The sequence below is a fragment of the Nannospalax galili genome, unplaced genomic scaffold (assembly GCF_000622305.1).
Source record: "Nannospalax galili isolate Female #2095 unplaced genomic scaffold, S.galili_v1.0 scaffold1631, whole genome shotgun sequence".
Classification (NCBI taxonomy): Eukaryota; Metazoa; Chordata; class Mammalia; order Rodentia; family Spalacidae; genus Nannospalax; species Nannospalax galili.
Window position 1 is genome coordinate 176,093 of NW_008329035.1, and position 15,911 is coordinate 192,003.

Consider the following 15,911-nt stretch of genomic DNA (forward strand, 5'->3'; position numbering starts at 1 on the left):
AGTTTATTTTGTCAGATATTAGAATTGCTACACCTGCTTTTTTCTTAGTACCATTCTGAATTAATATTTTTTTTCATCCTTTCACCTTAAGGCAGACAATAAAAAGATGGGTTTTGATTCTTAATCCATTCAACTAGTCTGTATCTTTTGCCTGAGGAGTTCAGTCCATTGATATTTAAAGTTATTAATGAAAGATGTGTATTGAATCCTGTCATTTTTATTTCTGTTCACATTCTTGATATAGCTGTGCATTTCCACAGTTATACCTTCATTGAATTTCTTGCTGTCACCCCTCGTTCCTTTCTTCAGCTCTTTGTATTGGTTCAAGAACACTCTGAAGGGCTGTTTTTGTGGACATGAATTCTTTCAGCCTATTTATGTTATGGAAGAGTTTTCTTTCCCCTTCAACGATGATAGACATTTTGGCTGGGTAAAGTAATCTGGGTTGGCATCTGTGGTCATTTAGAACTGGGAATACTTTGGTCCAGGCTCTTCTGGCTTTCATAGTTTACACTCAAAAGTCAGGTGTAATCCTGATGGGTTTTTTCTTTATATGTGACTTCTTTTTCTTTTGCAGCTTTCAGTATTCTCTTCGTTCTGAATGTTTAGTCTTTTTACTATGATGTGCTCTGGAGAGTTTCTTTTCTGGTCCTGTCTATTTGGTGTTCTATATGCTTCTTGTATTTGTATGGGCATGTCTTTTTTTTATTTTGGGAAATTTTCTTCTACAATCCTGTTGAAGATCTGTTCCATACCATTATCTTGAAATTGTTCTCCTTCCTGTATGCCTTTGATTCCTGTTTGTTTGTTTTTTTTTTCATAGTGTCACACAATTCTTGCATATTCCATTCTTGTGTTTTCTTAAATTTTTCATAATCTTTGCTTGAGTGGTCTAATTCATCCACTTTTATCTTCCAGTTTTGATACCCTGTTTTCATTCATCCTATTGGCAAGGCTTTGTGCTGGATAGCTTTAGTGTCAACTTGACACACCTGCATTGAGGGAGCCTCCATTGAACTGGCCTGTGGCCATGTCTGTGGGGCATCTTCTTGATTGTTGTGTGATGTGGGAGGGCCCAGCCCACTGTGGGTGATGCCACCCCTGGGTAGGTGGGCCTGTGTTGCATAGAAAACAGGCTGAGCAGGGGCCAGGGGAGCAAGCCAATAAGCAGTGTTCCTCCATGGCCTGTGCTCCAGCTCCTGCTTCCAGGTTCCTGCCCTGAGTCCCTACCTTGGGCACCCTGATGAACTGTGACCCAGGAGATGTAAGAGAAATAAACCGTTTCCTCCCCAAGTTGGTATTGGTCAGAGTATTTTGTCACAGCAATGGAGAAACAAACTAGGACAGGCTTTCTTCTGTCGTTTCTATTTGGGTTACTGCATGTTTCACTTCATTCTTCATTTCAGCCTGAGTAGTCTTCAATACTTCTAACACTTCTGAATTCTTTCAGAAGTTTATCCCTATCTTCCTTCAGTTCTTTGATTTCTTTGTGTGTTCTTAAAATTCACTGAATTCTTTTATCATGTTTATAATTGTTCGTTTAAGTTCCATGTCCTGTGTTATCTCTAGGGAGTTCTCATTGTACTCCTCTAAAGGACTATTGGTACTTGGTGGGGATAAATTATTTTGGTTTTTTTATGTTACTATTTTTTTCTCAGTGACTTCGACATGTGAATTTCTTTCATAGTTCTGATTCTTCTGTGAGACTCAAGCCTTCCTTTGTTGAGTTTAGATCTGCTTCTTTTTGTAAACTATGTGCCTTTGTGGTTTATTTGTTGGGCATGAAAAGCTGGGTGGTCCAGGCTTCAGGTTCTCTCTTTTGATTTTATGTTGGAGTGGCCTAATTACCTGTCTTCAGGAGTTCCCACAGTGGCCCAAGTGAGATGAGGCTTAGATGCTCTCAGGCTCTCTCCTAAGGTCTGGGTCCCTCCAGGAAAGATGCTGCCCTCAGGAATTTGGAGGCTGGGCTGGCCTGGGAGTAGGGCCCAGGAAAGATGCTGGTCTCAGAAAGCTGGTGGCTCTGCCACCCAGGGAAGTAAAGGGAGGTGAGAGTGGGACCAGGCCCAGAGGGTTCCTGGGAACCACAGGGAGGAACTGGGTTGCTCCGGATGCAAAGGATCAGGAAGCAGTGGTGGCTCTGGGCCGCTAGGTTAGCCCTTGTGTCTGGAGTGCTAAGACAAGAAATAAGCCTGTACCCAGGCTAGGAAGAGAGATGGGGCTGGGGAGCTAGGAGAGTCAAAGAGACTGGGCAAGTAAAGGCGCTGTGGGTAGGCTAGACTTACTCAGTGAAGGTGCTCGCACCAGGACGCTGGAGGCTGTAAAGCCCAGGAAGCAAAGGGACTTCTCATTTTTTCGGTCTATTAAATATATAATTTTTTTAATGTGTATAAGTGTATTGCCTACATGTATGTGAGTGCACCCATGTCAAGCAATGCCACGAAGATCAGAAGAGGGCTTCTCATTTTCCTGGAACTGGACTTAAGGACGGTTCGTGGCCATCATGTGGGTGCTGGGAATCGAACCGGGTCTTCTGCAAGAGCAGTCAGTGCTCTCAACTGCTGAACCATCTCTCCAGCCCCATGCAGAAGCTTCTTAATGCCACGTAATCTCTTAAAACAATTCTTGGTATTATTTCCTAAGCTGTTGTGGTACTCTTCAAACAGTCCTTGCCTATGCCTATATCTTGAGGTATTTTTTGTATTTTTTTGTCTAATAATTTCAGATACTAAAGTCCTTGATTCATTTTTAATTGATTTTTGTACATGGTATGAGACAGAATCTAGTTTCATTCTACTACTTGTTGATACTCAGTTTTCCTAGCACCAATTGTTGAAGAAGTATTTTTTTCTCCAAAGTATGTACTTGGGACTTTTGACCAAAATCAGGAATCTGCAGATGTGTGGGTTTATTTCCTTATTTTATTCCTTATTCCAGACTATTGATCTACACGTCTTTTTTGTGCCACTATCATGCTGTTTTTTGTTACTGGGGCTAAGTAGCAAAACTTGAAATAAAATAATGTGATATCTCTAGCATTGTTCTTATTGCTCAGGATTGTTTTAGCTATTCAGGGTCTTTTGTGCTTCCATATTAATTTTAGAATTTTTTTTCTAGTTCTTTGAAGAATGTCATTGGAATTTTCATGGGGATTGCATTGAATATGTAGATGATTATTGGATCATTTTTCACTACATTAATTCTGCTGATCAATGAGCATGGGAGGTTGTTGTTGTTTTTTTTCTATCTTCTAATGTCTTCAATTTCTTTAGTGCTTTAAAGTCTTCATTGTAGAGATCTTTGACTTTCTTACTTGTGTATTACTAAGTGATTTTTTTAAGCTATTGCAAATAAGATTGTTTCCCTTATATTTTTCTCAGTGGTTATTAATGGTATATTTTTAAAGCTTTCAATTTTTTAATGTTAATTTTGTATGCTGCTGGTTTGCCTAAAGTGTTTATCAGTTCTGAGTTTCCTGTTAAGTTTTATGTACTCTTTTGTATGGGATCACATAATCTGTAAATAGGAATCACTTTACTTCTTCCTTTCCTACTTGTGTCTTTTTATTTCTTTTGCCTTATTGTTGTATTTGACTTCAAAAACTTCATTGAGTAACAGTGGACAGAGCTGACACCCTTGTTGCATTCCTGATTTTACAGTAAATGCTCTAAATTTACTATAATGTTGGTTATAGGTTTGTCATACATAGCTTTTATTCTTGGATATGATCCTTGAATTCCTGCTTTCTTCTGGCCTTTTTTCATGAAGGGATATTGAACTTTCTCAAAGGCCTTTCTGCATCTATTGAGAGGATTGCATGATTTCTGCTCTTGAGTATATTAATGTGATATATTACATTTGTTGATTTACATATTTGACCATGCTTGTATTTCTAAATGAAATTCACTTGGTCATATTGAATGATCAAGTTTGCAAGTATTTCATCGAGAATTTTTGCATCCTTTCTCATCAGAGAAATTAATGTATAATTTTCTCTTTTGGTATGTCTTTATCTGGTTTTAGTATCAGGATAATTACTGACTTTGTAAAATGAATTTAATAGCATTCTTTCCCATTCTGTTTTAGCCAATAGTTTGGGAAGCATTCCCATTAGTTCTGTAAGTGTCTAATAGAATTCAGCAGTGAATAATTTTCCATCTTACCTTTTCTTTTTTTTTTTTTTTTTTTTTTTTGGTCTTTTTGAGACAGGGTCTCTCTGTAGCCCCAGCTGGCCTGGAACTCGCTATGTAGACCAGGCTGGCCCTGAACTCACAGAGATCTGCCTGCCTCTGCCTCCTGAGTGCTGGGACTAAAGGCGTGTGCCACCACTCCCGGCTCCATCTTACCTTTTTTAATTAAGACAATTTTTATTACTGGTATATTCTTATTTCTTATTACAGATCTAATTTAATCTCCTGATTTAATTGTGGAAGCTCATGTCTAGAAATTTATTCACTTTTTTCTAGATTTTCCAATTTATTGGAACATAGATTTTCAAAGTATGCTATAATGAGCATAAATTTCACTGGCATTATGCCTTTCTTTTAAACTCTAATTTTTCTATTGATTTAGACCTTCTTTCTCTTTTGGTTAGTTTGATTATGAGTTTGGCTTCAATATTTTTTAACATTTTTATACAATGAATCTTGATGTGAAGAGAAATTTGAAAGAAATATCACATTGGTTTTCTAAATGAACAATAGCAGTTCAGTTTGTTTAGCCTTGATCAAGATTGTTAAATGCATCTGCCTTGTATTACAAACATTTTGAAACAATATTACTCATTTTTGTTTGAAAAAAAAACACACACACACAGTTCCTCTGAAGAGATAGCACGTTCCCGTGAAATGATTCAGAAACTTCAAACTGTCTTGGAATCAGAGAGAGAGAACTGTGGCTTTGTCAGTGAACAACGGCTAAAACTTCAGCAAGAAAATGAACGGCTACAGAAGGAGACTGAGGATTTAAGAAAGAGTGCTCTGGAGGCCCAGAAAAAAGCCAAATTAAAGGTATTTTTAAATGTATTCTTGAGAAAATCAAAGTAGAGAGAGTATTTATGAGACTAGTAAAACATTTTGAAGTTCTATAATTTGTGTGTACTTTCTCCTCAGATAGCACTAACTCATAATCCAAATATTAATCAGTCATTTCTGTATTGTAGAATTTGGCAGACATACTTGAACCTTTCTTGAACTAGATTGCTTTCCCTAGCTGCACACACACACAAAAAATATTTTCCAGCTATGCAATACACTGATAATCCCACAAAAGCAATTTAAGCAGCACTAGCAAAGCTGTAGATTAGATTACTTTATAGACTGCCTGCTTCTCATTCTATTAGTTTCTCAAAAATTGAACTTCTCCAAGACCAGTAACAGGATGTTACCTTAGTTTGCACTGAGAACTACTCCTAACTGCTCTATAAACACCTTGCCAAGAAGAATGAGAAGGAACAAAAAGTCTCATCTAAAAGTATCCTCATCTTTTATTTTCTTTTCCCTTTCCTCTTCTTTTCTCTGTGATACAATCTATATAAGGCACTTTCAAGAAACACAAGGAAGTCCCACCAGCTCTTTTGTCTCTCCAAAATATTTTTGTAAAAAGTGACACTAGTTTTCTATGATAAAGATCTATGTCTTAGAGCCTCACAGTAAGGATATAAAGTGGTAATAACTGATGTTTTACTTTATTGCTGCTGAAAAAGATTATTAGAAGTCATATTTCTACCTAATTCATATCAACACATATTTTTTATTGTCTCCTATTGTAAGTATCCAGGCCTGAAGGCACTAATAAGAATATGAAATCTAAAATGAAAAAGACAGGTGTATACCATAGAAAGAGATCTGTGGGAAGATTTGGCTGTGGAAAGTCTGAAAACAAGGAGAGCCATATTGCCAGATACCAAAGCTTAATAAGAATCTATAGTAATTAAGACAATGTTATCAATATCAGAATAATCAGATTGATCTCCATTTTAATGATAACCTAATTTTGTAGTAAAAACACCACTGTAATTCAAAAGAAGTGTCCTTCCAATTAATGATACTAGACCAATTAGATCCATATTTCAAAGATAAACCTTGACTTTTCTCATCACATCGACGTTCAAATTAATTTGAACTGCCTTACATACTTAAAAATGAAATACTGGGGCTAGAGACATGGCTTGGTGGTTAAGAGCTCATACTATTCTTGCAGTAGACCAGAGTTCAGTTTACAGAACCCACTCCAGACAGTTCACAACCACCTGTAATTCCAGATCCAGGGGCTCTGACCCCCTCTTCTGGCCTCAGGGGGCACTTACACTCACATACTCAAACCCATACATAGATACACACATACATTATTAAAAATAAAAAAAGTTTACAGCCACTTTTGAAAGAGATGTAATGAAATGCTTCTTTTAACCATGTTATTAAATTTTTAAAAATCAATAAGTAACAATATTGACCCAAATTTCCTGTTGTTTTCTGTAAAATTTTTTGCATAATAACAAATTCAGCATAAAATGTAATGAGTTATTAATAAATTATAAATACAAGTGAAAAAATAAATTTAAAAAATTAAAAAGTTAATCTTTTTTAAAAACAAATATAAGCTATGGTGTTTCTAAGAGAAAAATCTTTCTGTCCTTATGTGAAAACAAGATTTTTGAGGGGGTGGCTTTTTTTGAGATATGGTCTGCCTATAGCCCCAGATGGCCTGGAACTCATATGTAGTCCAGGCTGGCCTCAATCTCACAAAGATCCATCTGTTCCTGCCTTCCTAGTGCTGGAATTAAAGGCATGCACCACCACTATGCCCAGCCATTTTGGGGTTTGTTTATTGTTCTTTGTTTTTATTGTATGAGTGTTTAGCCTGCATGTATGTGACTGCACCTTGTGCATTCCTTTTGCCTGAGGAGGCCAGAAGATGGCTTTGGATGCCCTGGGACTCGAATTACTGGGTATTAGCCACCATGTGGGTTCTGGGAACCAAACCCAGGTCCTTTGCAAGAGCTGATCCTACTCTTAACCATTGAGCCATCTCTCCAGCCCAAGAAAGCATTTCTTAAAAGCAGAAAGAACTAATAACAAAAAGTTAAATAAACAAATTGCATTTCATTAAATTAAGATTGATCTACTCGCTCTCAAGACAGTTCTCATGTATATAGCCCTTGCTGGCCTGGGACTCACTAGGTAGACCAGGCTAGCCATGAATTCATGGAGATCTGCCTGCCTCTGCCTCGTGAGTACAGATCAAAAACATCATTAAAAACAGTGGTAGAATGCCTTCCTAGCATTCAGAAAACTCTAAGTGGTTCTATGCCTAGCACCACAAAAATTAATTAATAGAGGGCAAAATCATGTGAAGTGCATACAATCAAAAACTAGATTCATAGCCATAATATGAAAATGTTTACCAGTTAATAAGAAAATTATTAATAGGATGAAAACAAGGGTACCCAGATTTCAAAAAATATGTTCAACTTAAGTATTTTCAAGGAAAATTAAATTGAGATAATACTACACATCTGCCAAAGTGGCAGAAACTGAAAAAACTGACAATACCAAGTATCTATTAGTATGTAAAGCAACTGGAATTTGTGTGCAATACTGGTGAAAATTTAAATTAGAACAGCTATTATTTAGCAAAATCTTTTAAAGCTGGGAATGCATACCTCCTAGGCCAAATAATCCTGTCTGTATAGCCCATAATATATCCCATAGATTTGAATTTTTGTGCTTATAAATCATGTATAAGAATGTTCATAAGTCAGGCATGGTGGTGCACGCGTTTAATCCCAGCACTCAGGAGGTGGAGGCAGGCGAATCTCTCTGAGTTCAATGCCAGCCTGGTCTACATAATGAGTTCCAGGCCAGCAGGGGCTACAGGGAGATTTGGTCTCAAAACAAAAGAATGTTCATAGATGTTTTAATCAGAACATTAAAAACAACTCAAATGTCCATCAACACAAGAGGTTGTATAAAAAGGGATATGTTCATGTAATAGGATAAAATAGCAATGAAAAATGGTGAACTATGTTTATTAGCAGTATGCAATGCATTTCACAGATATAATGTTAAAGAACCTAGACATAAAAACTTATATTCTATTTTATTGTCTGAAAGTGAAGAATAGGTATAATTGCCTATAAGAATGGTATCAGAATAGTGACTGCATTTTAGGTGAGTGAATACTGACAGTAAGGGCATTTGATGAAGCTTCCTAGTGTACCGAAATCTGGGAAATGACTTTGTTATGTTGACATATGAGCAAAATTGAATTGTTCCCTTAAAACTAACACTTTGGGTATAGCTAAAGTAGGAGGATTGTGAGTGTGAGACCAACCTGGGCTATATAACAAATTCCAGATAATCTGGATCTGGATTACATAGGAAGATGCTAACTTTAAAAACAAAACAAAAACCTTACACACTTCTGATAGGCAAAAGGAAGATAAATCTTGACAGAAAAAAAGCGGATAGGAATGTAAAGTGACTATAAGCTTAATAATTTGGCAGTTATGAAAACTGAACGATGGGGCCTGAAGAGATGAGTCAGCAGTTAAAAACACTGTCTACTCTTGCAGAAGATTCGGGTTCAGTTCCTAACCTTCTGTAAGTCCCAATTCCAGGAGATCTAATGCCTCTTCTTACCTACATTACATAAACAATTCTGGTAGATATTTAAAGTATAAGATTTAGCACCAAAAGACCACTTTTACTCAGTTTGTAAATGTCTCATGACAATGCATGGACTAGATACTAAAGATGCATTGGTAAACAAGATTAATATGGTTCCCATCCTTAAAAGCTCCTCATTTTCATGAAGGTGGACAAGCTTTAAGCATACAAATTAATAAGCTCTTTTAGGGAAAGTATGGGTTACTGAGCAAGTTTATAACAAAGAGACCTGATTTAGTCTAGATAGTAGCAAAATTTCCCTATAGAAGCAATAATCAATCAAACTGAGTTCTAAAAATTGAATATAAATGACTAACTTGGCAGTCAGTTAAGAACACTGACTGTTCTTCCAGAGGACCTGGGTTCAGTTCCCAGAATCCATCTGGTGACTAACAACCATCTGAAACTCTAAGTCCAGGGGAGCCAACACCCCTCTTCTGGCCTCCATGATATTAGGTGCATTTATGTACACACAGGCAAGACACATACACATAAAACAAATAATTTTTTTAATTTTAAAGAAAAAAAAAGCTAAGATAAGTGGAGGGAAGTGATTATTTCAGGCAAGCAAAGAATGAGAAAGCAGTTTACTGGTAACGAAGAAAAGGAAAGACATAGTGACATGGCACAAGTTTGGGAAAGTAAACAGGGACCAGATTGTCTTGAAAGATTTCAGAGCAAGGCTTGTCAAACTATCGATTTTCTAACTGAAAAGAGGGAGATAACTAGGTAGGCAAAGTTCTAAAACTGCATAAATATATAGATCAGCTTCTTATGTATATGGGAGGGTCACTGAGTGAGGTTAGGTTTTTGGTTTCCAAATGAGAAACTAGAGTCATAGCTTCTCCAAAAGTAGTAGAGATTGAAACAGAAGGGGGAATAACAACTTCAAATCTTAATTTGGAAAACCTAATAATTTTAGAAATATTAGATAACAACAGGGGCATGGGGTCCAAGGAGGTTCCGATGGCACTAGTGGAACATTTTTCCAGGGTCTGTATTAATAAAATCCTAAATTTTATTTGTTTAAAAAAAATGTAAAAATTTTAAGTCAACTAACAAGAGTTTTATAGATGGTAAAGACAGGCTATTTGATTTTGTTATTGGATTTTGTTTAGTATTTTTTGAACTACTAAAATTAAGTCCCTTCTTATGGGTAGCAAATTAGCAATATTTAACAAAATACTAGAAACCAAGCTAGTTCTTGCCCTTTTTAAAGACATTTTTTTTTCCAGAGCTGAGGGCTGAACCCATGGCCTTGCACTTGCTAAGCAAGTGCTCTACCACTGAGCTAAATCCCCAACCCCTGAAGACATTACTTTTAAATACCACAAGATAGATATCCTTCACAATATTTCTTTAATAACATAAGGATTGCCTGAGAGTTTACCAGGAAGTCAGCTTACTTTATAGCCCTTCTCCAAGTTTTTCTTCTGACTCACAGAACAAGGAAAATGACTCCAGGAATTACTTTTTCATAGACGTTTCATTTTATGTGTGTTTAAGACAAGGCAATTGGAGTTGGAGAGGTAGCTCAGTGATTTTTGTGCACTGCTCTTATAGAGGACATTATTTTGCTTCCTAGCACCCACGTCAGGCAGCTCACAACTACCTGTAACTCCATCTCTAGGGGATCAGATGCATCTCTAGCCTCTTCAGGCACCTGCACTCGTGTATGTGTGTGTGTGTGTGTGTGTGTGTGTGTGTACAAACAATTAAATTAAAAATAATAAAAAGAAATCTTTTTTTAAGGGGAGTGCAATTAATTATACGTGTGAATGCTTTATGTCATTAGAACTGAAATCTGTTCTTCAGCCCTAGTTGAGAAAGCTTTTAGGGCATCCAAAGTACGTTTACTTTTATGTTCATTCTTCATTTAAGTGTTTAATACAAATTCCTAGAAATATAATATTAGCATTTTACATGAAGTTCTGAAAATAATGATTTATTTCTGAAAATGTGCACATCACTTATTCATACAACCAAACTAGCAAGGGAATTCCTCCATATTGTTTTATTTTGCAAAGCACTTTGGAAGACAACTTTAGTAAAGATCTAATACTAAAACCATGAACACTTTTTGTTGTTTCTGGCAACAAGAATAAAAGTAGATAAAGAGAATATCTTAGGTTATATCATAGATTACCTATTTCATTTTAAAGTATTGGGAAAAGTGTTGCAAAAAAATTTCAATCTTTCTGTTTTCACTAAATTATATTACAGATTAAGTCTTCAGTTGTAAAATTATAAACTTAATTTCTAAAATAGATATCTCATCTAAACATTTCTAAATCTCATACAACCCAATGAATTACTCCTTTTGTATGCAACATTGATCAGTATAGCACCTAGAATACTGAATGGAGAGTTGACTTTGTTCCTTTTATTCCTTAGATCAATACAATGGAACATCAATTTTCAATAAAAGAACATGGGTTTGAAGTTCAGTTGAGAGAGATGGAAGACAGTAATCGTAATTCTGTTGTTGAACTGAGGCATCTCTTGTCAACTCAACAGAAGGCAGCCAATAAGTGGAAAGAAGAAATGAAGAAACTTACTGAAAGTGCAGAAATTAGGATCAGCAATCTAAAGTAGGTCCACTATTAATAGTTATTGACAATTAATGTTTTACAGACCAGCAATCTAAAGTAAGTCCACTATTAGTAATTGTTTAACAATTGATGCTTTATAGGAGAAATTATTTAAACATGCAGTTTAATGTTTTATTCTAAATCTTTTTGTAAAAATGTATAATTCTGGGGGCTGGGATGATAGCTCTGTGTGATGGTTTGAATGAGAATGTCCCCCATAAGCTCCAGGTATTAGGACATTTTGTCCCCACATTGTGGTGCTGTTTTGGGAGGTTTTAGGAGGTGTGGCTATCCTGGAGGAAGAACATCACTGGGGGTGGGCTTACAGAGTTCTTAAGCCTTGCCAGATCTCTAGTTGTCCTCTTGCTTCCTGTGACTGTGTGATGATGTGAGAGCTTCACTTCTGCTGCTCCTGGTCCAGCCACCTCCAGCCACCATGCCTCCCTGCCATGATGGACTATTTGAGCAATGGCCTGTAGATGATGTAATTAGGCCAATGTAAGTGAGCAGATGAAGAAAACAGTATTGAGGTAGGACCAAAGATCACCTGGGCAGACTAGGGAGACATCTCAGTTGATAAAGCCCTTGCCATACAAGCATAAATCAGGACCTCAGATTGAGTCCCAGAACCCACCTAAAAATCCAGACACAGTAACATATTTTTGTAACCTTTTAACTGACAAGATGGGGCTAGGTGGATCCCTGGGGATGGCTAGCTGGCAGCCTGGCATAATCAGCATGCTCAAGGATGAAATATCATATCTCAAAAATCAAGGTAGATGACACCTGAGGAATGCCACCTAAGGGTACCCTCTGGCCTGCAAACACATATGCACCTGCGAGCACACAAACATAAACAAAGACATACACACTATAAAAAAGTCTTAAATCTGGATATTATGTTTTTATTCAGAAAATATTTATTAAACTAATATAAAAAACTAATATAAAATATTAAACATGGGGCTGGAGAGGTGACTTGGTGGGTAAAATGCTTTCTGTACAATCATATCAAGAGCCTGAGTTCAGATCCCCAATCCCCAACACCAAGTAAATAGTTGAGCATGGTGGTGTAGGCCTATAATACTGATACTGGGAAGCAGGGATAGGAGGATCCCAGGGCTTGTCCCGCCAGCCAGCCTAGCCAAATCTGTGAACTCCAGGTTCACTGAGCGATCTTGTCTCAAAATTTAATATGTAGAGTGATAAGGAAGACACCAGACATTGGCATCTGACCTCTGCATATACACAGACCTATACACAAGTGTACACGGGTCTCTCTCTCTCTCTCTCTCTCTCTCTCTTACAGTGGTTTTGGGAAGACACAGAAGTATAGAATGTTACATATATGTGTAGCATATGTAGCATTCAGACTCTGACCTATAAGGCCTAAAATGATTACTCTTTGGCCTTTTAAAAATGTTTTCTAGGACCAGCATTATGGTTCAGCAGGTAAAGGTGCTTGCCACCCAAACCTAGCAACCTGAGTTTGATCCCCTGAATCCACATAAATAAGCAAAGAGAAAACTGACTTCACAGAGTTGTCCTCTGTGAAGCATGCTGTCTGTGGCATGCATGCCCCTTCCCATACAAACACATCATACACTCACACAAACAATTATAATTTTTTTCAGTGTATGTTTTTATTGAATTTTTGTGTACTTCATTCCAAACATCTTAATCATCTTTATACCCCCTCTGCATCTACATCCCCCATAACAACCCCACTGGATGTCATGCATTCTGTTATATATGGTAAGGCCTGTCTGGCCAAGGATTTGTACCCAGATATCCCCTCGGTGCAAGTTCATCTACTGGAGTCTAGTCAGCCTATCTAGAGTCACTCCCTTGAAGAAAATCAACTCTCCCTCACCCAGCAGTAATAGGTGCCGATATTCTTCAACTAAGGTTGGAGCCTGCTTCCCAATTCCCCATTCAATGCTGGGGTTTTGTCTGATTGAGTTTGTATAGGTCTTGTACATGCTGACACCATTGCTGTAAGTTCATATGTACAAGGTCCCAGCTACCTGGAAAACTCTGTTTCCTTATGATTATGCACCAGTCCTGGCTCTTGGTATCTTTCTACCCCCTCTTCTACAATGGTTCGTGAGCCGTGGGTGGGTGAGGATTAATATAGGAGTTCTATCCAGGGTCTCACACTCTGTGTTCTCTTATTCTCTACACTTTGATCAGCTGTGGTCTTCTGTATTCACTGCCCTCTGTTGCATAAGGAAACTTCCTCTATGTTCCATGACCCTTAGGTGTAGAGCTTCCATTGTAGATGTGTCACTTAGGACTAGGCATCTCTTAGAAACTTATTTTATATGTATAACCAGTTGTCAAACTCTATAATAGTCTCCATCTGTTGAAAAAAGAAGTTCTTTGATGAGTGGTGAATGGTATGCTTGAAATACAAGGGTCTATATTTAGCATACAGTAGGAAATTGCATTTGTCTAGGGATGTGACAGAGGTAGGGTGACAGAGGTATGACCTCTCCAGCCATGTGTATTTGACTAAGTTTATAGTGCCACCCATGAGATCCCTCCCATTGAGAGAGCTTTAGGTCTTATTAGATAGCTGTTGATTACTCCAAAGATAAAATACCATGACTTAACCACTATAGTTTGTTGTGCCAGTCATTGTGGTTATTAGCCTTTAAAACTGAGGTTGGACCACTGATTGATTTTCTCCCTTAACAGCTTGCATAGTGTCCTCCAAAACTATGGGAGCTAGTCTTCAGGGAGGAGACTTCCAGGTCAGTTCCTGCTCCATTACTCCAAGTCCTGTGTCTGAAGTATGTCCTCTTTACAGCAATAGGGTCTTACCTTCAAGTTCTGAGAGGTAATCAAGGGCTGCGACAATAACCTGTTATTTTAGGAGTCTCTAGGATTACCTGAAAGGAGGTTTCTTCTCTCTAGCTCTGTGTTTCTTGTTATATAGCCTTCAGATATACACATGCACTCATGTTCAGGTATTTTATGTGAAATTTTCAGTAGGTTTTTGAGCTAATACATTTCCCTTTGGCTTTTCACACCACCTAAGCTTTATTTATCTCTATCTCTCCCTGTCTAACCTCCCTCCTCCCTCCCCAGCTAAAGTACCCCTATTTTCTCCTTGATAACACTCCTATTATTGCCCCCTCTTGAGCTCCTTCTTTCCCTTTTCCCCCCATGGTTCCTTCCCTCCTCCCTTCCCAGTTGAATAACCCCATTTTCCCCTATTTCCCACTTGGTAACATCTATCTCCTACCATCCCCCTCTCTCAGGTTCTTTCCTTCCCTTACTTCAATGGTTCCTTTCCATTTTCCTGGCTTTTGCCAGGATTTGGTGATAAGGTCCACAAATGAGAAAAAACATGTATCACTGTTTTTCTGAGTCTGTGTTACTTCAGATAAATTTTTTAAAAGAAAAATTTTTGGTTGTTTTTTTGTTTTGTTTTTTATTTTTTCTTTTTATCAGACTTCTATGAATTTCATATATTTTGATTATGTTTAGATTCCCTCCCATATCTGCACCCTTCCTTACTAGCTAGCCCCTTACCAAGTTTCCTGCACTCTAATATATAAATATATATCCTATAGAATCAGGTTTGTGTCCCCAGATGCCTTTCAGTGTGGGTTCATTCACTGGAGCCTAGTCAACCTACCGAGTATCTCACCCTTAAACAAGACATCTCCCCTCCCAAGTCGTCATCAGTTGCCATCAGTTCGTCAGGTGGGGTTGGGGTTTCTTACCCACTTCCCACATCTATGCTGGGGTTTTGTCTAGCTTGAGTTTACACAGAATTTGTGTATGCTGTCACCATTGCTCTGCATTCATATGAGTAGCTGCCCAGCTGTCTGGAAAACTTTTCTTGTAGTCATCCATCTCTTTAGTGTTTTAATAGTGTTTTGGTCTTATTTTAATAGGTTGATTAATCTAATTTAGTGTTCCTTTACTGGTCCAAACATGCTCTTACAAATGCCTTTTTTCACTGTGTTAATGCTTAAACTTAACTGGTCAAAATGCAGAGAGTAAGTGTCTATAGAGTAGTCAGCCACAAATGGTACATCTGTATGACACCCTGTCCCCACAAGGATCAGGGAACAATACAAAAAGATTTTAAGAACTTGTGGTGATTTGAATGAGAATGCTCCCCCCCAGCCCTCCATAGGCTCCAAGTATTTGAGCATTTTGTTCCCAGTTGATTCTGCTGTTTTGGGAGGTTTTAGAAGGTGTGGCCATGCTGGAAGAAGCACATCACTAGGGGTGGGCTTACAGAGTTCGTAAGCCTTGCCAGCCTTGCTCTCTGTTTCCTGTGAGTGCCTGAAGATATGACACCTTAGCTTCTGCTCCTATGCCAGCCCCTCTGCTGCTATGCCTCCCCACCATGATGGACTCTTGCCCCTTTGGAACCATAAACTAAATAAACTTTTCTTGACCTGGGTTCGAATCCCAGCACCCACATGGCAGCTAACAACTGTCTGTAACTCCAGTCCCAGGGGATCTGACAGTCTCTTCCATCCTCCACAGGCATTGCACGACACGGGTGCACTTACCTACATGCAGACAATACATGCATACACATAAAATAAAAATAATTTTTTAAAAATATTAAAAAATAAATAAGCCAGGCGTGGTGGTGCATGCCTTTAATCCCAGCACTTGGGAGGCA

The 15,911-nt window shown here is 37.9% G+C and overlaps 1 protein-coding gene across 1 annotated transcript in view; it reads left to right on the top strand.

The window, feature by feature from the left end:
• Positions 1 to 15,911, top strand: part of Sclt1 (sodium channel and clathrin linker 1) — a 222,251-nt gene that overhangs the window by 158,493 nt on the left and 47,847 nt on the right. Inside the window, exons 11-12 of the mRNA XM_029562032.1 lie at positions 4,814 to 5,006; positions 11,061 to 11,257. Of these exons, the coding sequence (XP_029417892.1) occupies positions 4,814 to 5,006; positions 11,061 to 11,257 (390 nt within the window). The remainder of the gene's footprint in view (positions 1 to 4,813; positions 5,007 to 11,060; positions 11,258 to 15,911) is intronic.